At 35.7% G+C, this 27,746-nt stretch overlaps 1 protein-coding gene across 1 annotated transcript; it reads left to right on the top strand.

Moving 5' to 3' along the window:
* The first annotated feature begins 2,263 nt into the window (after positions 1-2,263).
* LOC132717793 (probable E3 ubiquitin-protein ligase makorin-1) lies at positions 2,264-25,858 on the top strand. Its single transcript, XM_060701353.1, has 7 exons — positions 2,264-2,422; positions 13,897-14,022; positions 14,504-14,733; positions 15,342-15,565; positions 23,754-23,968; positions 24,166-24,276; positions 25,480-25,858. Exons 1-7 carry the CDS (start codon positions 2,379-2,381, stop codon positions 25,796-25,798), a joined length of 1,269 nt encoding a protein of 422 aa, XP_060557336.1. The 5' UTR covers positions 2,264-2,378; the 3' UTR covers positions 25,799-25,858.
* The last annotated feature ends 1,888 nt before the right edge of the window (positions 25,859-27,746 follow it).

The raw sequence follows: 27,746 nt of genomic DNA, 5'->3' as shown, positions 1-27,746 counted from the left end.
CAAGTATAAATGATTGAAACAATATACCATTTAATGCAAATGTTAAGATTAATTAAGATAGTGTATTTAAATGTCACTGAATTTGATATATTTTATTAATTTGTTGGTTAAAAACAAGGCGAACAAATTTCACTTTACTTTTGCCTTTTTTCGTGTTTGACAATATGAAATATTGGTTTAAAATCATCCGTTTTAAAGAACCAAAACTATAATTTTGAATTAGTAACATTATGCTCATTCAAGGGTTAAGTGAACAGGTGAAAGTCAGAATAAGTTTTTATATAGCCATGATTCCTTTTAATTCAGTAATTTACTTCATATAAACAATAAATAATCCCCGGATCGAAACGGAATTTCTGCAAATATCAATTTGACTTTACCTGAAACGTTTAGTTTATAAAAATGAGTGGGGCAGTCTTTTAATATTTTAGGCAGATTTTAAATTTTATCCTAAACATTTTCCAAAATAAACTGTTGGTCAAACACCATTTTAACTGTCAATCTTTTGAAATAAAAAGTCAATTCAGCTCAACTTGACTATGAAAATATGAGCATAATGTCACTTTAAAGAGGTTCTCGTAAATCTTTTGGTAAGCACTTTAGTATTTATGCTTTTATGTGTTGTTCTTTTTTTGTGTTTTTATCTGTGTTCGTGTGTGTGAACTTCTGGTCAGAGACTTTTATAGCTCTGTGGTCTAGTCAAGCGCATTGTTAATGATCGAGGGATATAATTTATCTTTCAATTTTGTAGTTTATGTTGATACTATATACTGTTACCCGTATCTTGCAATTGTGAACGACAAAACTGCTATAATACGGGGAGTAGGGTATGGAGGGGCAGAACCCCATATGAACCTCAAAATTTAGCATCGGTAAAAATATATTTAAATTTCCGCTGATTCACATGTGCACTATAACATAATTATATGTGAAAGAGAAAATATGTCAGTAACAGGGTAAGTTCTCAACTTTTTAAACATTTATATAAAATTCAAAGCTTTTTGGAAAAAAATCGAGATGTAATTCTACCCTCTGACTTTGCAGTCTACGACATGATATTCTTCCGTCGTAGGTTCTGTTGTGTCCAAAGCATGCAATGCGTACGAAGAAAATGATATTTATGCATGCATTTTTGATACCACACGGATCCCCTTTGCGACGGGATCCTGTTGGTGCTGGGTTTCATGAACGTTACTCGGTAAAAAGCCGTGCTTGTTCATATTCTGTATTCTTCAACGGACCTAGCGGTTAAAATTGTACGTTTGTTTTTGTTCGGATTTTAATTCACTTTGAATGCTTCGACTTTATTCTACTTTTTGAAGTTTTCTATTTTATCTAAATAATATTTAAAGAATATTTATAACAAACTTAACCTTTTTGTGCCGTGCGGTTGATATTAAAGGTCTTCTGTACATTCATCACACACCCGTGCCGATTTTGCGACTCCGTAAAAATGGTATTGCACGGCGTTATACAAACATAGTGTAAAGACGCGCTAAATGTTAGCGTTATACTATAGGCGCGTGAATGAAAAATGACTCTTATTTCACTTTAAACGGTCTTTATTTTGGATATGTGATAAATAGAATATTAAATTCGTGTAAGTTCAATACTGAATTTATTGCACTCGTTGAATAATGCTCGCATAATATAATTTTATTCAACTCGTGCAATAAATTCAGTATTGAACTTACACTCATTCAATATCCTCTATTTATGTAATGTTTCAGATCATTGAAGATCGTTCAGCACGATATTCTTACTCTGTGTGTGTGGTGTGTGGTATATTCAGCCCTCGCCCCTCCCTTTTTGAATCACACTACTTATAACGGATATATATGCACATTCGTGAATTTTGTTTTGGATAGCATACGCAAGGTTCATAACCTCTGATACCCTCTCTAAATTCCATTTTATTTACTGGACCAATATTTTCTCAATTAAGGAACATGCATTTAAACAAATAATATGTCTTTCTATTTTCTATTTGAATGACTCATCAGGAGAAAAATAAAACATTAGTCACTTTATTTGATTCATGTAATTTTTACCTGCTTAATTTCTTTATTTTTTGTGATCGGTCAGAATAAAATTTAAATGGTAGGTCCATTAAAGTTGTCAAGCCGTTCATTTGCATCACTAACATTATAAATTTAATTAAGTACTGTTTGCACATTTGTAGAGTGACCGCACCTTGTTATTCGCTTAACTTTAAATTGAGCGCTTTCCGTTTTTTTAAATTATTTCGTGTAACAATATTTAGTGTCTTACTACCTGGAAACGGTGAAAGTGATAATTTTGTTTAGCGTCATAAATCAAAAGTACGATTGCACAATTTCGAAAATGTAAATAATTTTAAAGTTTATCACAAAACAGCAATGGCAGAAGGTTACCCGGCGGTAGAATCAAAAATATTGTGCAGGTATCTAAAAAACAAATCACACGCCTTGCTCACATATATGATGTTTTTGCCGATATGACCTTAAACAGTTAAACTTGCTGGGGTAATAAATTTAAGAAGGGTCGAAAATTCTAAGACCACAGATATTTGAGGGTCAAACCCAAACGCGGCTTAATCCGTCTATGTCAAATGTCACTTAGAAACTTTAAACATTTTAACACTAATGGGGAATCGTTCTTAACCATAAAACTTAATTTAACAGCGTTTAAACTGTTAAACAGTTAAATCCATTTCCAGACAAAGAAAGACATCCCATTCACCAAAAAGTCTCGCACATGTACATTCAATAATTAACTTAAGTAGATTAAAGATTTGCAAAAAGGTCTTCACCTTTTTCATATTTAGATTTTTTAGACATGGCAAACACTAATATGAAAAAGGCAAAGCCTCAAAGCGAGCTTGATTTTTCTTTTACGGTGAAATAGTGTAAAATAATCAATCATTTTTATTTTTACATTTTCCGTTTTAAAATTGTCATTCAGTATTTTATACACTGTATCGAGTACATTGGCTTTTATCGTTATTTTGTAATTCGAAAAGTTGCGATGTGTCCAATTCGGTACTTCGGACGAAAGTTTTCAAAACCATCACTTAGCAGGTACTCGCGTTATCGTAAAGCTAGCTTTGTTCGAGCAGGCCCTTTGGGCCAGCTTGTCGAGCTCGCTATAATTGCGCAGGACATCAGTCTACACTTCTGTTTTCAATCAGAATACCTCGGATTTTATCTTTATCTTGTAATTCAAAAAGTTGCGATGTGTCAATTCAGTTCTTCGGACGAAAGTTTTCAAAAAATCTAGCGGGTACTCGTGTTACCGTAAAGCTCGCTTTGCGAGCAGGCCCTTCAAGCTCGCTATCACAGATATATAAACAACGGATAGGAAACTCCGAAAATAGGGCCATCCTTAATAATATATATGTTTGCTATTGCCGACCCAGAGTTATAAGGAGTGGGTCGGTAGGTAGGCTTTTTTTTTTTTTGATATATAATTTTTACTGAACGTAAGTTAATACGCTTAGTACATTGTAACAGATTGTGGAAATTTGGGCTACACTATCATCATCGGCAAAACTGACATGTAAAAGACAGTCAAAAACAATAAAAAACATGTTCACTAGTAATCATAACATGAAATAAAAAAAATGACTATGTGGACATAAATTCAAGCATGGTCAAATTACCGATGTGATAAACTAATTAACTAATCATGTTGTTTATGTATATATGTTTATGTATGTTCCAGGTATCAGTCATCCTTAATTAAAGATATAAAGGAGGATGTTGACTCTCATTTATGACTGATACTCAGCAAAGTTACTCATCATCAAGTTACTAATTGAAGAACTCATCATCATGCCAGTTTTAGAATGCCCAATAGAAGGATGTGATTGGAAATCTCAGGACTTGGACGGAGCGTTTTGCTGCAGCTTTGACTACTGCTCTGCAGATCCATGACAGAACAGTCCACCAGGCACAGCCAGGGGCAACACCAAAGCTTAAGTTAGACCCACCTACCATATCTGCAGGATGTGATCCCGATCAGTGGTCAGCATTCACTAGACAATGGGACATGTATAAGGCAGAAATGGCCATCGCTGAAAACTTCCTGTCAACTGCTCTGTTTTACTGTTGTGATGTTGATCTCCGTACAGACATGATGCGTGATCTGCAGGGTAATGTTGCCACCATGACAGAAGGTGATCTATTAAATGCGATAAGGAGATTGGCAGTTAATGATGAGAGTACATTAGTGCAGCGTATCAAATTGAACAGAATGACTCAGTCCCCAGGAATGGGCATAAGGACCTTTTTGGCAAGTCTGCGAGGTCAGGCATCTCTCTGTCAATATAAATCTAAGTGTAAAGAACCTGGTTGTGATCACATATTTGACTATAGTGATGAAATAATCAAGGACAATCTTGTGAGAGGGATTGCTGACCCCGAAATTTTGTCTGATTTACTAGGCGATACGAAGACAGATAGGACCCTGGAAGAAACTGTAGCCTTTATTGCGCAAAAAGAGCAGGGTAAAATGACCAGGAGTGCGGTCGGAGATTCAACCAGTGTCACTTTTGCCTCAAATCGTAATCAAAGACCAGCACAGGTGTCTAGTGGTGCTAAATGTTGGGCCTGTGGTGGTCCTTCACATGGTCAGAGGAATGATCGTAGAACTAGGTCGAGACACTGTGAAGCTTGGACATTTAAGTGTGAGAAATGCAAAGTAAAAGGCCATTATACCAAGTCATGTAGCAAATGTACAACATGTGGGGCATGGGGGCACCATGATTCCTCTTCTAGAGCATGTCTTCAGGGTAGAGGTCAGCGACGTCTTAATCAAGGGCAATCATTGGAGACGTCAAATGAAACAGATCATGACAAAGTTGGCTATGTTTTTGATCAGCTATGTACGACATCGGAGCAACCTAAGCAGTTAGACCGTCTTGGACATCATGTCTTTGATGGCAAGTGGATACCTCGACCCTCAAAACCCCACCCAATGCTTTTGGTCAACTTAACTTCTATCCCCGAGGATCATGCATCTTTTGGACACCCTATGCAGGATACATCAAAACTGAAGACAATATCGTTATCAATGGTTGCTGATACTGGATGTCAGAGTTCAATTATACCTTTACAAACAGCAAAGAACCTTGGTATTACAGAACGGGACATAATTCCAGCAAAGCTTGTAATGCGTGGGGCCATCAAGGAAGATCTTGGTGTAATTGGAGCGGTTGCAGTAAAGGTGACAACCAGAGAAGGCACCCCCTTTGCCAAGTCAACACGTATGCTATGTTACGTTTCAGATACAATGGAAAGAGCATTCATTTGCAGGGAAGCTCTCACCTCTCTAGGAATTATTCACCATGAATTTCCGAATGTAACTGTTGATCCACCTACAAACGTTGCTGCTGCTATGGAACAAGTTGAGGATATTACTTGCTCTTATCCACGACGACAGAACCAACCACCACCTATACCAACAATTTTGCCACCAGGCTTAAAGGCAACAGTGGATCAAGTAGATGCATTGAGAGAGTGGCTTCTGGGTTACTATGGAGCTACAACATTCAATGTTTGTGAACATCAACCTTTACCTCTTATGAAATGTGAACCCCTCCAACTTTATATTGATCCTGATGCTAGACCTGTTGCAGTTCACAAGCCTGCACTTGTACCAATCCACTGGCAGGACAAAGTTTTTGCTGACTTAGAGAGAGATGTTAGGATTGGTGTTCTTGAAAAGGTTAGTCCAAACACTCCCACAACTTGGTGTTCTAGGATGGTGGTAACAAGCAAAGCTGATGGTACCCCAAGAAGAACAGTGGACCTGCAACCACAGAATCGTCACTCTGTACGACAGACTCATCATGTTCAAAGCCCATTTCATCTGGCAGACAGGGTCCCTCAGGGCATGAAGAAAACAGTGACAGATGCCTGGAATGAATACCACTCGGTTCCTATTAGAAAGGAGGACCGTCACTTTACGACATTCATCACACCTTGGGGCCGTTACAGGTATAGAGTTGCACCTCAAGGATTCATGGCGTGGTGATGCCTAAAACCAGCGTTTTGAAGCCATAATAGCTGATTTCAAAAACAAGGTGAAATGCGTAGATGACACATGCATGTGGGTAGAATCCATTGAAGCAGCATTCTTTCAAGCATGTGAGTGGCTAGATTTGCTCGGAATGGCATAACTCTAAATCCGAAACAGTTTCAGTTTGCCTAAGATGTTGTTGATTTTGCAGGACTGACAATCACACCGACAAATATACGACCAAGTGCAAAGTTCTTAGAGGCCATCAGCAACTTCCCAACTCCAACTGACATCACTGGTGCAAGAGCTTGGTTTGGACTTACAAATCAAGGTGCACATGCGTTCGCAATGACCAAACAGATGACAACGTTTAGAGCCCTTCTAAAACCGTCTACACCATTCCACTGGACAGATGAGCTAGTCAGGTTATTCAAACAGTCAAAGGAAGTAATTATAGATGAGACGAGGGAGGGTGTGCGACTATTCGACCCTGCACGTATGACTTGCTTGGCTACAGATTGGTCTGTTGATGGTATTGGCTTCTTCCTTATGCAGAAGTACTGCAAATGTGCCAGTAAGACTCCAGCCTGCTGTAATGATGGATGGAAACTGTGTCTAGTTTGTAGTAGATTTACTCACCCAGCTGAAAGCAGGTATGCTCCTATTGAAGGTGAGGCCCTTGCTGTCGTGTATGCACTTCACCAGACCCGTTATTACATCCTTGGCTGCAAAGATCTGATTGTTGCCACTGACCACAAACCTTTACTCCAGATTCTGAATGATAGATCGCTTACAGAAATAGACAACAGGCGACTCCTGAACCTTAACAAAAAAACCCTAGGATACAGATTCACAATAGTTCATGTACCTGGTAAAAAGAACCTTGGTCCTGATGCAGCCTCAAGACATCAAGTCTGCCCACCAGTTAATATGCACCTACCAGGAGAATCCCCTGATCCTGATACTCTGGTGGACATAACAGCGAATACTCATGATATCATTACTAGGGTATGTCTTTGTGAAGAGGATGAAGACATAGCTAATGATGTGTCTACAGTTGCTGCAGCAACAACTGCTTTGCATACTAACATCACAGTTGTAACATGGGATATGGTTCGTGAGGCAACTTCATCAGACCCAACATTTGTGAAACTCGTCAGACAAATTGAAACTGGGTTTCCAGACGATTGTAAGGAACTTTCAGTAGATCTTAGGCCCTTTCACCGCTTTGCTGCAAGCCTGTGTACTGTTGATGGTGTAATCCTCATGGGACATCGAATTGTGATTCCACCTGTGCTACGCAAACCTATTCTTGATTCACTTCATGCTGCTCATCAAGGAGTATCTGCGATGCGTGCAAGGGCAATTGACTCTGTTTATTGGCCTGACATCACAATAGATATTACAAAAGTTAGAGATCAGTGTACCCATTGTCATCGGATGGCAAAGTCGAACCCCATGCAGCCCCCTTCTGAGATACAGCCTCCAGAATACCCCTTTCAGATGATTTGTAGTGATTATTTCACATATAATAGTAAAGACTATGTTGTCATTGTAGACAGGTATTCTAATTGGCCAATGGTATATAAATCAGAGTCTGGTGCAGAGGGACTGGTTAAGCGACTACGTGAGACATTTGTTACATTTGGTATCCCAGAGGAATTGACATCAGATGGAGGTCCACAGTTTACAGCAGGCAAAACGCAAGAATTTCTTAAAGCCTGGGGAGTAAGACATAGGATTTCATCAGTTGCAAACCCACATGCAAATTGCAGGGCTGAGTTGGCTGTAAAGTCTGTTAAACGCATGCTAGCAGACAACATTACTGCTTCTGGTTCACTTGATGTTGATAAGTTTCAGAGGGCGCTGCTTATCTACAGGAATTCCATAGATCCTGAAACAAAGGCATCACCGGCACTCATCTTGTTTGGACGACCCATTCGTGATGCTATTCCGATAATGATGGGTAGATACTGTCCCCATGATACATGGAAAGAACTGATGTCTTATCGAGAACTGGCTCTTGCCAAGCGTCATTCCAGAGAACATGAACACTGGAATGAACATACACGTTGTCTTACACCCCTAAAAGTTGGAGACCATGTCTACATTCAGAACTTGCTAGGGAATCATCCTCGGAGATGGGAACGCACTGGAATAGTTGTTGAGGTGCGACAGTTCCACCAGTATGTTGTCAAAGTAGATGGTACCGGGCGTGTGACACTACGAAATCGTCAACACCTTAGGAAATTTGTTCCTTTTGGGAGTGATTCAGAGCATAGTGTGATGACTTTGCCCCCAATCACTATGCAACAGAAAAAAAGTTTGGATAGTAACATACCAATTACTTTGCCCACAGTCCCAGACTTGTCTTCTAGCTATGCTGACAACTCTCCTTCAAGAGACTCCTTAGAAGCTTCGGTTCCAAATGACAGTTGCCCACAGTTATCACCAACATCTAACAATGGTCCTTCATATTCTACTGTAGCTTCCACTCCCAAGAAGGCATTGACAACTTATCTAAAACCGAAGCAATTAGCAGAGAGCCTCCTAGATGAAAGTATTCCAGTGAGTAATGAACCTCCTACAACAAGGGTGCCAAGAGCATTGGCACGCCTTCAACCATATAATGCTGCTGGGAAGAAGGAGTTGATGACCAGAAGCCGACCGTGTTGCCGTAACAAAAAAGACATTAACCAATTAAAAGAAGATCAATGAACAATAATACTTTAACAAATCATGACTTTTCAGTGTTCTGAACCATACCTTTTAAATGAACATTAATTATCATTTCAGTTTTTTCAGTTTACTAAAAAACTTCACCCCGGGGAGGAGATAACTAATCATGTTGTTTATGTATATATGTTTATGTATGTTCCAGGTATCAGTCATCCTTAATTAAAGATATAAAGGAGGATGTTGACTCTCATTTACTAATCCTGCGTAAATATTCCCGTACGAACTGGAAAAATTATAGTCAGATCACCAGGACATTTCGTTATCACGGATGCATGATCATTACTCAATTTATTACACGTCTGTAAAAAATAACACAGGCAAGATTTGTCTCCTATAATTTCTGAATGGCGGATATTTGCACCCCTGTTTTAAAATTGTTAAAATAATTCATTGTTAGTTACCGAAAATTATCGCAGATTGTTGAAATTCCATAGCGCTAAAAGACACAAAAACACTCGCGCAAAAAGTAGCATCCATAAATAAAAGGAATATAATGTTTCCATTGTTAAATATAAATACAAAATTTACACACGACATGACCTCTGACAAATGACTGGTCGGCTCTTCTGAAGAATCTGTGAATCTTTGATGTTTACACACCTGTAGTTGTTGCCGAATCATCAAAGAAATGCCGACACTCAATTGACTTCCACCTCTTTTTTTATATATCAGAATAAAAACTGTCATTTCTTTTTGTCAAGGAATGATTACACATGTTTAATTATTGCTCAAGGAAAAAATGTTGGATGTTTATCGTGTCAATTATTGACATATTATTAATCGTAAGTGCATTTTGACATGGAGTTTAATTAGACGTATGTAAATCTGTGATTTTGATTGTGATATTTTATTTACATTTTTATGATCTTGAAGATATTTTGCAATACTTGTGTCTGCTATCAAAACAATAATGCATGAAATGACCACAGCTTCCAAAATTTTTTTTTTTCGGTCAATTTTATGACAGAATCCCCGCTGCTACCAGAAATGTTTTATTGCATAGGCTAAGTATTTAATCTGTTTCGGCAGTCATAAACAAACGAACATGTACTCCAAAGCACATTAAAATTACCACATGGTAAACTAGTGACCATATAAATGCTTTTCAAATATTCATTAACTGAACAAACATTATTTTTAATCCCGTTTCCACACCTTAATTTGATACGTTCTATTATTAGTTAATTCGACTTAATTGCCGCGCGCATGCAGTACTGCGTGACGTAAGGAAAATATCCTTTCCTGGTTGGTCGCTATTTATGTAAATACTTTAAATAGTAACGCACAGAATGCCCTCATGAATGATCTCGTTACTTTACATATTAAATGTGTGATTTTCCTCCGATTTTATTTTTGTTTTCGAGGGAATTTTTTAGGTGGACATGGTGGAATGCCCTGGCTGATTTGGCGGAAATAAAAAAAAATCTGATTTTTTTAAGCTGAAAAAAACTTTTGAGTCGGGGCATTTTCGCTGGGTCGGCCGGCAATAGCAAACAGATAATTTTTTAAGAGTGGCCTAGACGAGAGTCCGATTCCGACCCACAATCCTTCGATGATAATATGGCTTTCCCGCTAGTCCCTCATTCTCACGCTATCGTTAAACTTTGGCGATATTTGTGACTTATTGCTTACATTCATGATTGCTGACATGGATATTCATTGGTGGAAAAGTGTGTTTTGTACGTTTTAGAATACGTAACCATTACTTTTTATATAAGTAAAAAATGTTAAGTTTTTTTTTGTTGATGTACCTCCGGGAATTCAATATGGTGGTATTTTGGCTACTTTTACCCAGGATGCATCAAATCTCGCAAAGTCTCGCAACATGATAACTTGTGGGAACATAATTCCCCCGATACTGAATTTAACTGTGTGACGTCACAGTCTCTTCTCCATCTTATATTTAGCTCCATGACACTATACATGGTCTGTCACACACTGTAGCATGCTGGGATCTCTTCTTTGATTGCTTGGACAAGGCGCTTAATGTATTATGATGATAAAGATTAGTAAATGGAAATGGCTAGTAATATGGGCCTGTATGGCTAGCCAAAAGTTCTAGCCATTCGTGAGTCATGTACGACTAGCAAGGACACACTGTATTGGCTAGCCATAAGGCGCTTTTCAAAATTATATGAAAGTCGAAAATGCAATGTGGGAATTTTAACCAAGAAAAAGCAATTGTCTTCGTATGTTTACTTTTTAGAGACGGATCGCTATGTTGGCCAAAGAAAGTGTGAATATTGTTGTCATCTCCAGCTTACTTATGACAAGAAAAAAAGAGCGTTTAGTTGCAGTTGAATAACATCAATTGAAATAGTTTACAAAATTATTATAATAATCCTTTTTTGTTTCAATAAGTTTGATTTTCAACACCTTTAAAAATGAAGTAATTGTTGTTGGGCTCTGGTAATTGCATCAATTACTGACAGTAGAAGTTTGGCCATCATTAAGGAATGTTTGCATATTCTGTGAAACATATTCTAAATTTCTATTTTCATTCCCAGTGTAGGCTTTAATTAAGGCTAATTGATTGTGCTTCTATGTGCGATATTTATCTACTGTATTTAAATATACAATTATACAATTGTTTTTGCTTTTCACGTTTTTTTTCAATGCTCTATTTGTTGACTTATTTATTCCACTCTGATTATGCCGTTATGAAACAAGCTTCTTTGGCCGTTGTTATTATTATTTATTCCATGTGCTTAATTAACAAAAAATGATTTAATAATTCATCTTTCATACAAATAAAACAACAAATCATAGGCATGAAAAATAACGACTTTATTACTTTGCATGCACATACACAATGTACTTTGTATAATGCATCATGCAAATTTGACACACTTATCAAGATAACAATTCTTGCATTACCTTCATATTCATTTTTATTTTACAAAATGGTGGAGCATCTTTATTAAAGTAAACACACAAGGACAAATGCGGGTACTTGGTTAAAATTCTGTTTAAAGACACAAAATAACATATGCATATTCGAGTTTGATATAATTTTGAAAAGTGCCGTATGGCTAGACAATACAGTGTGTACGACTAGCCAGTTCCGTAATGAAATGTATTTATTATTATGATATTGTTTAATGAAAATGTGAATAATGGTATCAATTAACATTGGTTCATATTCCATCAGAAAGATTATTCAATATTCTGTCAAATGACAATGGAAAATCATGGTAAAATTGGAGGCTTAAAAATGTTTACTAAGCTTTAAGGTTTATCGAGGGTACTGTACAGTTTACATTTTTGAGTCTGCAATCTACTATATTGAGACATGACGGTAAACAGATGTCCCAACAATAAAGTGTTAAAAGTTACTGAGAATTAACAGAGGCTGAGCATCAGCAATCATTTAATCAAATTTGTTTGCTAATTAAGTGTATAACAGTGTAAAGACAGTATCACTTATTTTGTATAACCACTAAGCTTCTGTTAACGGCCAAGTAGCAAATGTTTATATAGGTCAAAGGTTACAGGCCTACAGTAGTCGGATCAAGACTCTGTGTAGACCAGTCCATGGTGTGAACATAGTAAATAAAAGAATTTACCATAACGCAAACATTTTACTTTCAGTTATTAGGTTATTAATTAAACAATTAATAAAGCCTTAAAGGAAGGTTCATCAATTTTTTTATTTTGGGGGGGGGGGGGGCTTTTGATAAAACTTTTACAAATTTTACAAACACTTTATTTCTATACAATGTCCAAAAAGAAGGCCTACAGTACACTGAGCTTTTGTTAACTTCACCATATTTCATTTTTGTGTCGCCTCTACGGAGTAGTGGCGACATATAGGGTATTAGGGATCACTTCTCCGTCGTCTGTCTGTCCGTCTGTCTGTCCATCCGTCCGTCACAAAACTTGTCCGGACTACCCCTCATAAACTACTGGTGCAATTTCATCCAAACTTTACAGGAATGATCAGTACCAAGTCTAGTTGTGCATATTGTCAGCATTTTCCGGTTCAATGATTTTTGTCAGAGTTATGGCCCTTTAATAATATTTATTTTTAAAGTTTGTCTGGACTAGTTCTCTTATACCACTTATGCAATTTCAATGAAACTTTACAGGATTGATCTGTAGCTCAAGTCCTTGCGCATATTGCACGGGTTTTCCGGTTGAATGATTTTTGGCTGAGTAATGGCCCTTTGATAAAAAGGTGTTTTTTTCTGTGTGATGCCAGATACGCAAAAGCTTGTCCGGACTACTCCTCATAAGCTACTGGTGCAATTTTATCCAAACTTTACATGAATGATCAGTACCAAGTCTAGTCTGTCTCTCTACGGAGTAGTGGCGACATATAGGGATCACTTCTCCGTCGTCTGTCTGTCTGTCTGTCTGTCTTTCCATCCGTCCGTCACAAAACTTGTCCGGACTACCCCTCATAAACTACTGGTGCAATTTCATCCAAACTTTACAGGAATGATCAGTACCAAGTCTAGTTGTGCATATTGTCAGCATTTTCCGGTTCAATGATTTTTGTCAGAGTTATGGCCCTTTAATAGTTTTTAATTTTAAAGTTTGTCTGGACTAGTTCTCTTATACCACTTATGCAATTTCAATGAAACTTTACAGGATTGATCTGTAGCTCAAGTCCTTGCGCATATTGCACGGGTTTTCCGGTTGAATGATTTTTGGTTGAGTAATGGCCCTTTGATAAAAAGGTGTTTTTTTCTGTGTGATGCCAGATACGCAAAAGCTTGTCCGGACTACTCCTCATAAGCTACTGGTGCAATTTTATCCAAACTTTACATGAATGATCAGTACCAAGTCTAGTCTGTCTGTCCGTCTGTCACAAAATTTGTCCCAACATGAAATTGGCTATTATGAGGCGACACATGTGATTACTGATCGCTCTTGTTCTTGTTTTATTAGCTCGACTTTTGTTGTTAGAAAAAAAAGTAGAGGTATTGTTACAGTCATGTCAGGGTTGCCCTTGCCGTAGTCATCTGCAAACTTGTACCTTGATCATAACTTTTTTAGTTTGTCGTGTATTGTCTTCAAATTTGGCCATAACAACCCTTGGGACAAGAGCTTTCAGTAGACCAGACTAACCTTGACTTTCATCCATAAATGACCTTGACCTTCAAGGTCAAACTGGTTGGCCAGAAAGGCTAATAAAACCTGATTCTATTCCAGATACTTTTTACATGGAGCTTGTAGCAAAGGAGATAACTGTAGATTTTCCCATGATAGACGTGACAGAACAGACAATGTGTGCAAGTATTACCTGAAAGGCTGTTGTACATTTGCTGAAAGATGCAGGTAAATGATGATATGACAAGTGTTTCAATTTATTCTTCTTTTTGTGTGACCTCAAATTTAAATGTTTTTTTAGCAATCTGTGTTCTCATATGTAAAATAAATTTGAACATGTATGCCGAGTGTTATTTTGAAGAAAGCACTTTTGGTTGACAGGGACACAATAAATCAGACTATACTATCTTTGTCATTGATAGCAATGTTTTTAAGCATGATATTGTTTTGTTATCTCAAGTATGTATGAATTTGAGGAATATGATTTGTTAACAGAGAAATTATGTAGTGTATTTCTTCTATAAAACTTTTAGAACAAAATACATGTATGTTAAGAAAACAAATTTAAATTTATAGTTTTATTTAAAAGCCCACTTACACCTTAAACACGGAGGGCGCACTGAATGCTTTACTCCAACAGTATAATTTAAAGGTGTGACAAATTTGCCTTAAACAAAAACATTAAGATGATTGACTTTCTCACTTACAGGTATGACCACGTCAAACAAAAAGTAAATCAAACAAGTGAAACAATATTATCAAAACCAAGATCCACCATCCCTCCACCTTTGAAAGATACAACAGTACCCACCAATGGTATGGTGTCATTAAAAAAAGTGCTTCATGGCTCGATAGACACACCAAAATCACCTAAACCCCCTGAAGACTGGGTAAATGCTACAGAATTTGTACCCGGACAACCGTATGTTTGCTCAAAAAGTAAGTACACATTGTAAACTGTATGCTTCTTTTCTTCTTGGGACTCATAATTGAAAATTCATCTACTTTTTCCAAAGGCCTTAAGCTGTTACTGATTGTATGGCCTGAACCACTTTCCTAGAAACATTTATGTAATTAGGTGAAACATTTATGTAATTAGGTGAAACATTTATGTAATTAGGTGAAACATTTATGTAATTAGTTTTGTTAAATGTAACTGATTCACATTTAAATTCAGTTAGCATTTGAAAATATTTACACAATGACATTAGATACAAAAACCAATGGTATATAGAAAATATCAAATATATAGAGTACCAAAATTAGCAACAACAAAAAAATTAAATGAGAAAAAAACTGAAGTTGAATTGAGGTAACACAGAGCTAGAGATATTGATAATGACAGTATATCTGAAGCTGAAGTCTTCTTCCTCCAATGCATGTTATTAATTAGGAAAGTTGTGCATAAAATTTATGGAATAAAAGGAGTGGCTCAGAATGCAGAAACACCTATTTCAACTTGTGTTGTAAGCAAAATTTGGTGACAAAAGTATGAAGTTTAAATTTTAACAATAACCATCTTTCAAAACCTTTCCTTTTGTTTACAGTTCCATCATCTTATGCCAGTGCTGCGTCAGACAGTGCTAGTAATGAAGCCTTGACTATAGATGAGGCTGAGCAAATTCCTAGTCAATTACTTTGTCCGTTTTCTGCCAATAAGGAGTGTCGATACGGTGAAGATTGTCAATATATACATGGCAATATCTGTGAGTTGTGTGGTCTTGCTGTTTTGTTGCCAGGAGACAGTAAGCAAAATGAGGAACACAGAAAGGTAATTCTGATTTAGAGGTTGAATAGCTTTTAGCTCGACTATACGAAGTATATGGAGAGCTGTCCTACTCGCCCCGGCGTCGGCGTCCAAATTTTAGATTAAAGTTTTGGTGCAGTAAAATATTTTTCACTATAACTTTGTCATTTCTTAAGGTATCAACTTCAAATATATGTTCCTTATCATCAACCACATCATATGTGACAAGGGTTATAACTCTAGCACCAATATTTTCAGATTTATCTCCCCTTGAAATTTTCCTTAAAAAATACTATTTTTAACTGTTACTTCTTTATTTCTTCAGGGATCAACCTCATACTTCAAATATATGTACCTTATCATCATCCCTATCTTATGTGACAAGGCTCATAACTCTAGCACCAATATTTTCAGATTTATCTCCCTTTGAACTTAGAATTTTCCATAAAAAATATTTTTTTTACTGTTACTTATTTATTTCTAAAGGGATCAGCTTCATTCTTCAAATATATTTTACGTTATCATCATCCACATCTTATGTGACAAGGTTCATAAACTTAGCACCAATATTTGCAAGAATTATCTCCCATAAACTTAGATTTTTTTTACCTAGAAAAACGTTATTTTTATTATAACATTTTTATTTTAAAGGTATCTACCTCAAACTTCAAATACTTAATTCCTTATCATCAATTACATTTTATGTGACAATGTTCATAACTCTTGAAGCAATATTTACAGATTTATCTCTCTTTGAACTTAGGATTTTCTTTAAGAAATATAATAACTTCTTTACTTTTTAAGGTATCTACTTCAAACTTCAAATATTACCGATTATTTCTACATAGAAATAACTCGAGTTTATTTTGGTAAGAATAATTGGGTTTTTCTTCGTGCTATTTTTAGCACATAATCGGACTGGTTCTGTTAATACTACCGGTGTCGAGTATAAATACCAGTCACCGGATGTACAATTCCTTTCCGCTTTTACAACCGAAAGAAACGCAACGTATTTTTCAACAACGCAACAATCGAAGAAATCGACAATGCCGGGTCGTGGAGAGTGTGTTAAGAGAAGGTCTACGACGGTGCCTAAGGATCAAGGAAGACAGCGGGTTTGGTTTGGAGGAAGATGAGAGCGACAGAAACACAGGTAGAGTTGATTTTGAGGAGATAATAAGAGCATCTCAAATCATTACCTCCCGCTAGTCAAGATAAAGGGTGTGGCGTGGTTAATCCCCACGATGGTTCTTCGTCTCAGTGTCAAGCAGGTGGTAAATGAATTCCCCAGATGGTTCTGCTTACGTCCGAGTTTTAGATTCGAACTTTTGATGAGGTGTAATAACGACGATATTTCGGCGCATGTGCCAATGTCGGTAAAGGAGCAAATTTGCAGAGGGGAATTTATAAACCTATCACTGCTACTTAAGGGGGTATTGAAAGCCCTACCGATTTTGGTGCATCTACTTTGCATTTGTCGGCTGATGGCCGAATGAAAACAAGCCTAAAGAAAAGGAGGTAATTTCCTCTATTGACAAATGGACGGATGCATTTATTATTTATTTATCTATTTATTTGCGCATTCATGTAAGTGAAACAGCCGAACTGCTGCAATATATGTTTAACATACGTGAAGCAGCATCTAAACAGGGTGGTTTCTGCCTGGAAGTCGTATGACGAGCAGTTCAGGCTCCGACAGGCAAACAAACAAAACCAGTTGGGGTCATATTAACCAAGATTTATGGTGGCGTTGTAACCTTGGTAGGCAAAATGCCAATAATAGTATTAGTGCCCCACTTCAATGTTTAGACTACAATAAAGGGGTTTGCTTTCGTAGAACATGTAAGTATAGCACACTCTTGCCGAACATGTGGCTGTAACAGGCATGGGGCTATTTATTGTAATGCTAATAAAAGCAATTCTACAAATACAAGCCAGGTGACTGACTCTTCTTCAAGAGTCAACTTACAAAATCCTTTTCGAGGCCAACAACAACCATTTGTTAGACAGCCAAAAGCTGGTTATTATAAAAAACCAACCAGAAATTAACTCTAGCAATTTTGATATCACAAATATTGCCGAGTCACCTATAAATTTTCATGCTTTGTGTAAAGAGTTGTCAGAATATAATTCGGAGGATGCTAACATATTATTTAAGGGCTTTAAACAAGGTTTTAAATTGCAATATAGTGGTCCTCGTGTTACAAGGATTCAAAAAAACCTGAGATCTATTTATGAAAAACCAGCTATTGTGCAACAGAAAATTGAAAAAGAAAATTAAGTTGGGCAGGGTAGCTGGCCCCTTTATGGAGAAACCATTACCAAATTTACAGGTTTCTCCAATTGGTTTAGTTCCAAAAAAATTACCAGGTGAATATAGGCTTATACATCACCTGTCTTATCCGGAATCTAATTCTATCAATGATTTTTATTGATCCTAACATATGTTCTGTACAATACACTAATTTTGATGAAGCAGTGTACATGCTTCAAGATTTAGGTCAAGGTTGTAAATTATTTAAAGTAGATATATAAAAGTGCTTTCAGGTTATTACCAGTTTGCATTGAGGACATTGAATTATTGGGTTTCAAAATAAAAGGCCAGTATTATGTAGATAAATGTTTACCCTTTGGTTGTTCAATCAGCTGTAGCTTGTTTGAAAAATTCTCAACATTTTTAGAATTAACAGTTAAAAAACGATTAGGGTCGGCAAAATTAATTCACTATCTGGATGATTTCTTAGGTGGGGATACAACTAATGAATTGTGCCTGTCAGCATTGAAAGAATTTGTTAATTTTGCTAAATATTTGGGTGTCCCTTTGGCGAAGAAAAAACAGAGGGTCCCTGTGAGGTTCTCACTTTTCTGGGCTTAGAAATTGACTCTGTGCTAATGGAGGTGCGTATACCTCACGATAAGCTAAACGAGGTAGTGGAAAAAATTGAAACAATGTTGTATCAAAAAACAAAAAACCACTTTAAGGGATATGCAATCCTTGATTGGCTCCTTAAATTTTTTGTTGCCGCGCAATCGTAGCAGGGCGACCTTTTTGCAGGAGGCTTATAGATGCAATATGTGGGTTAACTAAGCCACATCACCATTTGCGAATAACCAAAAGTATTAAAGCAGACTTGTCTATGTGGTTGAAGTTTTCAAGGATTTTAACGGGATATCAGTTTTTCATGATCGGTTTTGGTTGACAACTGAAGATTTAAATCTATATACTGATAGTGCTGGTGGTTTACACCTGGGTTTTGGCATTTATTTTCAAGGTCACTGGTCATATGGCGCTTGGCCGGAGTCTTGGCACAAGACCGGTATAACAAAGGATATAACTGCTATTGAACTTTTCCCAATTTTAGTTTCTATGCATATTTGGGATAAGCAATTTGAGAATAAGAAAATACTATTTAATTGCGATAACATGGCAGTGGTTCACATAATCAATAAAATGACTTCAAAGTCCGAGAATGTTATGTGTATTCTAAGGTTACTTACACTGAAATGTTTGCATAATAATACTATTGTTAAAGCTGCACATGTCCAAGGTTCAAAAAATGAAATTTGTGATTCCCTTTCTCGATTTCAGTTCAACAGATTCAGAGAATTGGCGCCAGAGGCAGATCTCGAACCTTGTCTAGTGCCATCCCATCTATGGCATGTCTGCAATCTAGATCAAGGCAGTTATTAAATGCTAGCCTATCAGCAAATACGTCCGCAACATATAGAAACTGCCTTATCGGCTTTTGATAAATTTAGGGCTATTTATAAGCTTACAAATCAATGATGATTAGGGAAACTGAAGTAGTGTTATTTATCACTTATTGCTTTGAAAAAGGTTTATCCCCTAACTCAATAGCAACATACGTGGCAGGGCTAAGTCACTTTAATAAATTGAAAGGTTTTTTCAGATTTTGGTGAAAGTTTTATTGTTAAAAGCTGCTAGAAGGTTGTAGGAGAATCTCGAACGCGCAAAGATTTGAGGCCCCCATTACTCTAGATATGTTAAATGTTATTGTATCCAAATTGGCATTAGTTTGTTTCAAATTCCTACGAAACTTGTCTCTTTAAGGCTTTGTTTCTGCTTGCATTTTTTGGTATGTTCAGGGCAAGTGAACTGGTGGTTACTAATTTGTTGGAACAAAACAGACCAATTCAATTTAACGATGTATCATTTCCAAGCAATAGGAAGGTGAAGGTTATCTTAAGAATAACAAAAACAAATCATTCTGGCATTCCAACTACCTTAATTATTCCTTGCGAGGAAGATTGTAATTTTTGTCCAGTATGTGCATTGAAATCATTTTTGAACATGAGACCTGCGTGCACTGGACCCTTGTTTATACATGTCAATTGTGTACCAGTTAAGAGATGCCAGTTTTCGGGAGTATTACTCAAATGTTTGCGTTTAACTAATTTTTCGCATGAAAGGGTATTATCTCATAGTTTCCGTATTGGCAGGGCGACACAGCAAGCAACATCAGGTCTATCATCCGAGGCTATAATGAAATTAGGACGTTGGCGTTCCTCAGCTTACAAGGGCTACATTAGGTATTAGACTTGTTGAAAGAACCAAACCTGGTTTATATTTTCAAATTGTTAGTAATTCAGTTTTACTTGATTATGTAGGCATTTCATATATTAGAACAAGTAACTACATGTACTGCAAAAGTTTAAAATTTATTTCAATATATGAAACATTTAACTATTTTACTGCAGATATATGGTTAGTTGGTGATTCTATTATCCATTGGGCTGGCGTAAGGGCAGGCAATACGGGAAAACCTAATCTAAGAACAGGTAAATTGTTAGGATGGTACGGAACCAGGGGTATGTCTTGGGAAAGTTTCTTACATAGCTTACAATTAAAAATTGCTTTTCAAAGTCCACCGTCAATATTTCTTGTTCATTTGGGTGGCAATGATGTAACTGGTCTAACTATGACACGTATCTTTAATTTGATATCCTCGGGGCTTAAGTATGTAGCCAGTACGTTCCCTTCATGTGATGTAATTTGGTGCGACATCCTTCCTAGGTTAAATTGGGGAACTTCTCAGGATAAGAAAATAGCCGATAAGAAACGTCGTCGGATAAATCGCCATGGTAGGCAAGTAGTGCGTTCTCTAACAAAAGGCTATATCTTGTCCATTGACATTGACGGTTCTACTCCGGGTTTTTTCCGCAAAGATGGTGTTCATTTATCTGACGTTGGATTAGAGTTTTTCCTAGATTCTTTAAAGGATAGTTTATCTTCTCGTCTTTGAATTTTGGGGAATAAATTTTTGTTAAAATTTATTGTGGCGGAAAATTCTGGCAGCCGAGAACCAGTCATGTTTATGTATAAATTTTTCAAAAACCGTTTCTCTCGATGGCCTCTATGGTACATCCTTCGGGAAAATCGGTTCGTAAACTATTTACGCTTAAGTCTGTAGTCTGGTATATATTTCATCTATTAGATGGTCTTGTTTCGACAGAATATCCTTCTATAAGCTGGAATTACTAGATTACATTAATTTCAAAATTGGAATTTTTTATATGAGTCCTGGGTTTTGCTCAAAGCTTGCGCTATGCTCGGTATTTCCCAGGTGTCTCTTTGGCATTTTTAAGTAACTGAGTATTTGCTTGAAAGTTGCTCCCATTTATTACCGCATTTACGCATTTGGCACCCTCGCATATTCAATTATGCAGTCTTGGCACGCATATGCCAGAAGTTATCGCATTTACGCATCTTGGCACCCTTGCATAGGGTAATTACGCAATCTTGGCACGCATATGCCGGAAGCAGGATATGCCGGAAGCAGGCACATCTGTCCTTAAATGCTCAGTAACTTTCGCATGTAAAATTTCGCATTTAACTGGTTTATTCGGTTGCTGGAATTTTCTTTGTTATGCTAGGGACATTTAGTTGTCATATCCTAGCATGACATATTTAGATGCGGCCAAACATTCCAATACATTTTATTTCTAGTCATAAAATTGTTTCTAGTCTCGACTTTGTTCCTTATAATGTTATTTTATGTTTATTATTATTATTGATTACATTAAATAAGTGGTACATGCTATGCTGGCATCAAGCTCTGAAATAAGCTTAAATAATTAAATTGATATGTAAAAGTTATGAATTGTTTATTGATTATTCCAATCCATAAATAATACCGATTATTTCTACATAGAAATAAACTCGAGTTTATTTTATGGTAAGAATAATTGGGTTTTTCTTCGTGCTATTTTTAGCACATAATCGGACTGGTTCTGTTAATACTACTGTCGAGTATAAATACCAGTCACCGGATGTACAATTCCTTTCCGCTTTTAAAACCGAAAGAAACGCAACGTATTCCCACCCGCCACACCCATTTATCATTCAAACTACTGTGTATTAATTGTCTTATTATGGCATAATTTCCAATAAATAATAGGAAATGTTTTTCATATATGTACATTACTGTGTTTATTGTTATAAATGACATGTTGTTTCCAATGGATACTGCTGCTGGTTGTGCTTATATTTCAGTTGTACATGAGGAATTTAGCGATTATTGCTGGCATACCTGTACCACAAGTCATGGTAGCTCCGAAGAAACACACTGACGGTGCCTAAGTTCCAACATCCCGTTTAAGCGGAAGGCAGTTTGGGAAAATATCGAAAAGATGTTCAAAACAAAACTTTAACAGTGTTTCGTTTATAACCAACTGGTGTTATGTTGACATTTATAAATATGTGAAAGGATAACATTTTAACAGTGTTTCGTTTATAACCAACTGGTGTTATGTTGACATTTATAAATCTGTGAAAGGATAACATTTTCACTTGTATGAAATTGTGCTACAATGTTCATGTAAATTTTTTCTTGTCGCATCTTGACGGAAAATTCTGGCAGCCGAGAACCAGTCATGTTTATGTATAAATTTTTCAAAACCGTTTCTCTCGATGGCCTCTATGGTACATCCTTCGGGAAAATCGGTTCTTAAACTATTTACGCTTAAGTCTGTAGTCTGGTATATATTTCATCTATTAGATGGTCTTGTTTCGACAGAATATCCTTCTATAAGCTGGAATTACTAGATTACATTAATTTCAAAATTGGAATTTTTTATATGAGTCCTGGGTTTTGCTCAAAGCTTGCGCTATGCTCGGTATTTCCCAGGTGTCTCTTTGGCATTTTTAAGTAACTGAGTATTTGCTTGAAAGTTGCTCCCATTTATTACCGCATTTACGCATTTGGCACCCTCGCATATTCAATTATGCAGTCTTGGCACGCATATGCCAGAAGTTATCGCATTTACGCATCTTGGCACCCTTGCATAGGGTAATTACGCAATCTTGGCACGCATATGCCGGAAGCAAGATATGCCGGAAGCAGGCACATCTGTCCTTAAATGCTCAGTAACTTTCGCATGTAAAATTTCGCATTTAACTGGTTTATTCGGTTGCTGGAATTTTCTTTGTTATGCTAGGGACATTTAGTTGTCATATCCTAGCATGACATATTTAGATGCGGCCAAACATTCCAATACATTTTATTTCTAGTCATAAAATTGTTTCTAGTCTCGACTTTGTTCCTTATAATGTTATTTTATGTTTATTATTATTATTGATTACATTAAATAAGTGGTACATGCTATGCTGGCATCAAGCTCTGAAATAAGCTTAAATAATTAAATTGATATGTAAAGTTATGAATTGTTTATTGATTATTCCAATCCATAAATAAATATTTCTTTTCATTACACAGATGTTGTTTGACAAGGTCCATAACTCTAGCATGACTATTTCAAGAATTATTCCCCTTGATCTTGGAATTTATGTTAACAAATATTATTTTTTTACTATAACTTGATACATAATTATACATAATTGATTTTTCTTTCATAGTTTTGTCCTCCTTACTGCGTCCAGTATTTTATTAGTCGAGCTTCGCTGTCTCCTGTGACAGCTCTTGTTAAGGGTAATTGTTTGGTTGCCTATTTTACTTGCTATGATTATGTGGAAAAAAAATTTAACTTAAATTTTTGTTTATGTAAAATTTTATTTATTTCAATATCTCACTGAAAGTGGAATTTGAAAAAAGTGTTGCATAGTGTCCGTTACTATAGGAAGAAAGTTATTTTTTTATTTTATAGTTTTAAATTTTAATAAATTACATTGATATGTACATGAAAAATCTCATAATATCTTTAAGAATTAAGAATATTGTTCTCATTACAATAGGAGTGTATGGAGCGACATGAAAGAGATATGGAGTTATCATTTGCTGTAGCTCGTAGTAAGGATAAACAGTGCGGTATATGTATGGACACAGTCCTCGAAAAGGAACCGAAGGCGGAACGACGATTTGGGATTATGTCTGACTGTATACATTGTTTTTGCTTAGCATGTATACGTAAATGGCGTGCCACTAAACAGTTGGATAGTAAAACAATTAGGTATGTTTAGTTTCAACATATTAGTATTAATATTACTAATATAGAAAGTGTATGTTATTATAATTTTATTTGGGCTCAATACAACACTCCCTCAGTAATTGATCTTTGAAAAAAAATATCTTTAACAGAGATATCATTTTAAGCCACCTCCTTGTTTTCAAGCAAAAGTAAAATGTGTTATTTTCATAACATTACAGATCTTGTCCGGAGTGCAGAACACAGTCAGATTTCGTCACACCAAGCTCTTATTGGGTAGAAAACAAAGATGAGAAAATCAAACTTATTGAAGGATACAAGCAGGCTCTAAGGTTTGTTTACTTTAAAGGTGCAAGTTTCAAACATTGGTTATTAAACAAACAGGTAAAGACAGGACCTAGAGATTGGACTGATTCTGTTAAAGTGGTAAAGGTTTGCTATGTGGATATCACAAAAATATTAGTTACCAGATATATAATAGAGACACTGATAATTATTCCTTCATATCAACAAATCATTGTTTGATATCACCCTTGTCAAACAAATACTGGGTATTCAAACAATACGCTGTCCACTTTGGGTACAACTTTAGATAATTACTAAATCAGTAAACATATATGTAAAAACCAATCTCTTTTAATTCCATGATTATTGAGCAAACGGGTAGGAAAGATTTCAGTTTTCACAGGAAATTGGCAGCAATATATTTATATTCTACCAGTAAGAATGTATTGCAGGGATAACAGCAATTAATTTATTGGGGGAAAAAAGGATTCGGGATTCCCTAACATTTTTGCAGACAAACTGTCCTTAAATTAAAGAAATTGTGATTTTGCAAATTTTAATAAATAAATCTTTTCATATTATATTTTCTTTCATTTGAGATTAATTTAGGAATGCGGAATTATTTTCAATTTTTTTTTTTTATAATAGTTTTGTTTTTAATCAGAAGGTCATACTGAAAATAATTATTAGAAAGAGCATTGAAACACAAAGCTATCTGATTTTTGTTTTAGGGGGTGTAAGGCCCCCCTCTTGCACTCTAGTTAATGCACTGTGCATTTATGGGTCTACAATTTATCTTGGACACATTTTCAATAGAAAGGTTTCAAGCCATGATACAAGTATACATGTTCTATTTTTTTTGCATAAACTTTGGATGTAACCTTCCCTAAATAAAATTTTTAGTATTATTGTAATATAATAATTAGGCGATTGGTAGCAAGAAAAATTATTGTTTTCCTTTCAGTAGTTGTTTAATATTCTGAAAATACCATGATTGCACATATATATCAATCCCAAAACTTGTTCTGTAACAGTGTTAACTTAAATTATGTAGGGACAGTATTAATTTTTGCATACAAAGCACTCAATATAATTACACTTCATTTATCACTGTATTTTGTGATGGATAAAACATGTTCTTTTCTTCACTTGATTTAAAAGCAATTTCAATGTAATACATTGTACTGGTAACATTTATTTTTATTGAACAACAAAAAAAGGTTGCATACATATCAATTGTTTAATTTCAGTCAAAAGCCTTGCAAATACTTTGATGAGGGTCGTGGTGACTGTCCATTTAATGACAGTTGTTTCTACCTGCATATGCTGCCAGATGGAACTAAAGCTCCACCTACTGGCAGAGGGCACAGGCGTCGTAGACGTCACAATGCAAATGGTGAACTTGATTTTGAAGACAACATATCTTTATGGGATTTCTTCCAGGAGCGGCAGGAACGTTTAAGCAGCGTGTTGTTAGAGTTATTAGAGGATGATCTAGCGGCTTTGCTTATAAGTTTAAATTTTTCAACTGACTCGGACGACGACAGTGATGACAATTACTGGTTCTGATATTCGATTTAATTTGGTGCTTTCAAAATCACTTTTTTTTCTATCATATAGATCTATTTGGTCTTTCCCTCTTGAATTGGCCCTAAGGTGAAATTTTCTTATACATTTTATAAACAAATTATTGTCCTTAACAAAAGTGCAGTGATTTTTAAAATAAATCTTTTTGCTACTTTTTTTTTCTGTTCTTTTGGATTGGTTCACTATATTCTTTGTTGTTTATAAATTATGTTAAAAACTTGTGTATTCAGAAGATGGTTTACCTTATGTAAACTAACTTAAAATTCATGGCTTTTAACATAAGATTTTAAAAAAAAACTACAATATAAATTGTGAAATCAATGGTATAAAGTGTAAAAAACGTTTGGCATACTGTAAAATCATTATTATTCGTGGGGCACAAATTTTCGTGGTTTTCGTGGGTAGGTCAATCCACGAATTCAAGATCCAACGAAATTTTATCCCAGCAAATACTTCTTACCCTGTCTCTGTTCTATATATTACAAACATGCGTCGGCTCTTTTCAAACCGATTTTCGTGAATTGGACGTATATACATACATCTTATCAGGTTAGTGACAGATTAAATCCGTTTGCAATATTTAAGAAACTTGAAAGAAAACTCGATTATATGTTCTTAATTTACTGTCACAAATGTCGGTCGTATATACACACTTCATCGTTGTAGTCTACTTGATTGTGTAAACAAGAAAACTTGACATAATCGAGTAAATATAGGAACCCAGGCAATGCAACAATTATCGCTTATAAAAATTGTCAGTTTGCTCTTATTTATTAAAAAAAGTACACAAAACTATAAAAAAAAAATACGATCGCTAAAACAAATGAATTGTACATTCTTTTATCGTTTTAAATGATCCAGTTTAAATTAATTTTTATCTGTATTTGTGCAAATACTATTCCATAAACATCAAAGACGCCACCGACTTTTACTAGATCCACACATACTCGTGTTATTTACTCAGATTAATTTATATGCATGTAAATTTACACAGTCGCTGTGACGTTGCGTGTAGTTACTGTTAATGTGGTAAGACCAATTCAGGGTGTAAACTTTTTTAACTGGCTGGTTAAAACGTGTCAGGTGTCGTATAATTATGCAATGTTTACATCGGCGAATTACAGGGGTTAATTGCAACCAATTATCGGCAGTGCTAAATTAGAGTTATGCCCAGAGGCAAGGATTAAATTTATTGACAAGCGCTGTGTGACACGTAAAGATATGTACATGTTGTAAGTAAAAATGTTCGGCGATTAAGTTTAAGATTACTTTGCATTAGGTTACTGATTTTTTTACAAGAAACTGAAAATCCACGAATTTAAGAACCCACGAAAATGCCTGTTTTGATAAAACCACGAAATTTCATGCCCACGAATATAAGTGAATTCGCAGTATTGCGAATTTTTCAAAATTTCAAGAAGTTGAAAATCTACCTTACATATGACTTAAGTGTTTTAACATGTGTATAATCCTATAACCTGTCACTTAAGGAAAAAGTGAAAACTGTTCAATTTTATTAACAGTTTGATTTTTTGTCTGCTTTAGGAGAGAGAAAAAGAAAAATTGGAAAAAAAAAAAGAGAGGCTAATTTCGATTTGGAATGGGGCCTCATTTCGGCCCTAGGTGATAGGGTAAAAATGCTGTAGAAAACGTAAGTGAATTTTATGCAGCTGGTTTTGTCTTTCAGTTTACTGATCAGTAGGTTACTAATATACTATCGTAAAATGATTATTAGCAAGTATCTCAATCAGGACTTTTTCCCAAGAAAACAATTACATATGATACATTAGTTACCTTGGTACAGTTACCCCTATATACTATTTCATCAGACTTACATGTTGGAACCAGTTGTATTCGCTTCTTCTTTAGTAAGGGCAGTTAGATTTCTTAGTAATTGTTAATGGAAGGAAATTATATAAGTAAATATTTA

Source organism: Ruditapes philippinarum, unplaced genomic scaffold (assembly GCF_026571515.1).
Source record: "Ruditapes philippinarum isolate M1 unplaced genomic scaffold, ASM2657151v2 ctg4513_1_1_1_1, whole genome shotgun sequence".
NCBI classification, from domain to species: Eukaryota; Metazoa; Mollusca; class Bivalvia; order Venerida; family Veneridae; genus Ruditapes; species Ruditapes philippinarum.
Note: the sequence above shows the minus strand (reverse complement) of the source record. Positions and strands in the feature narration are given on the sequence as shown.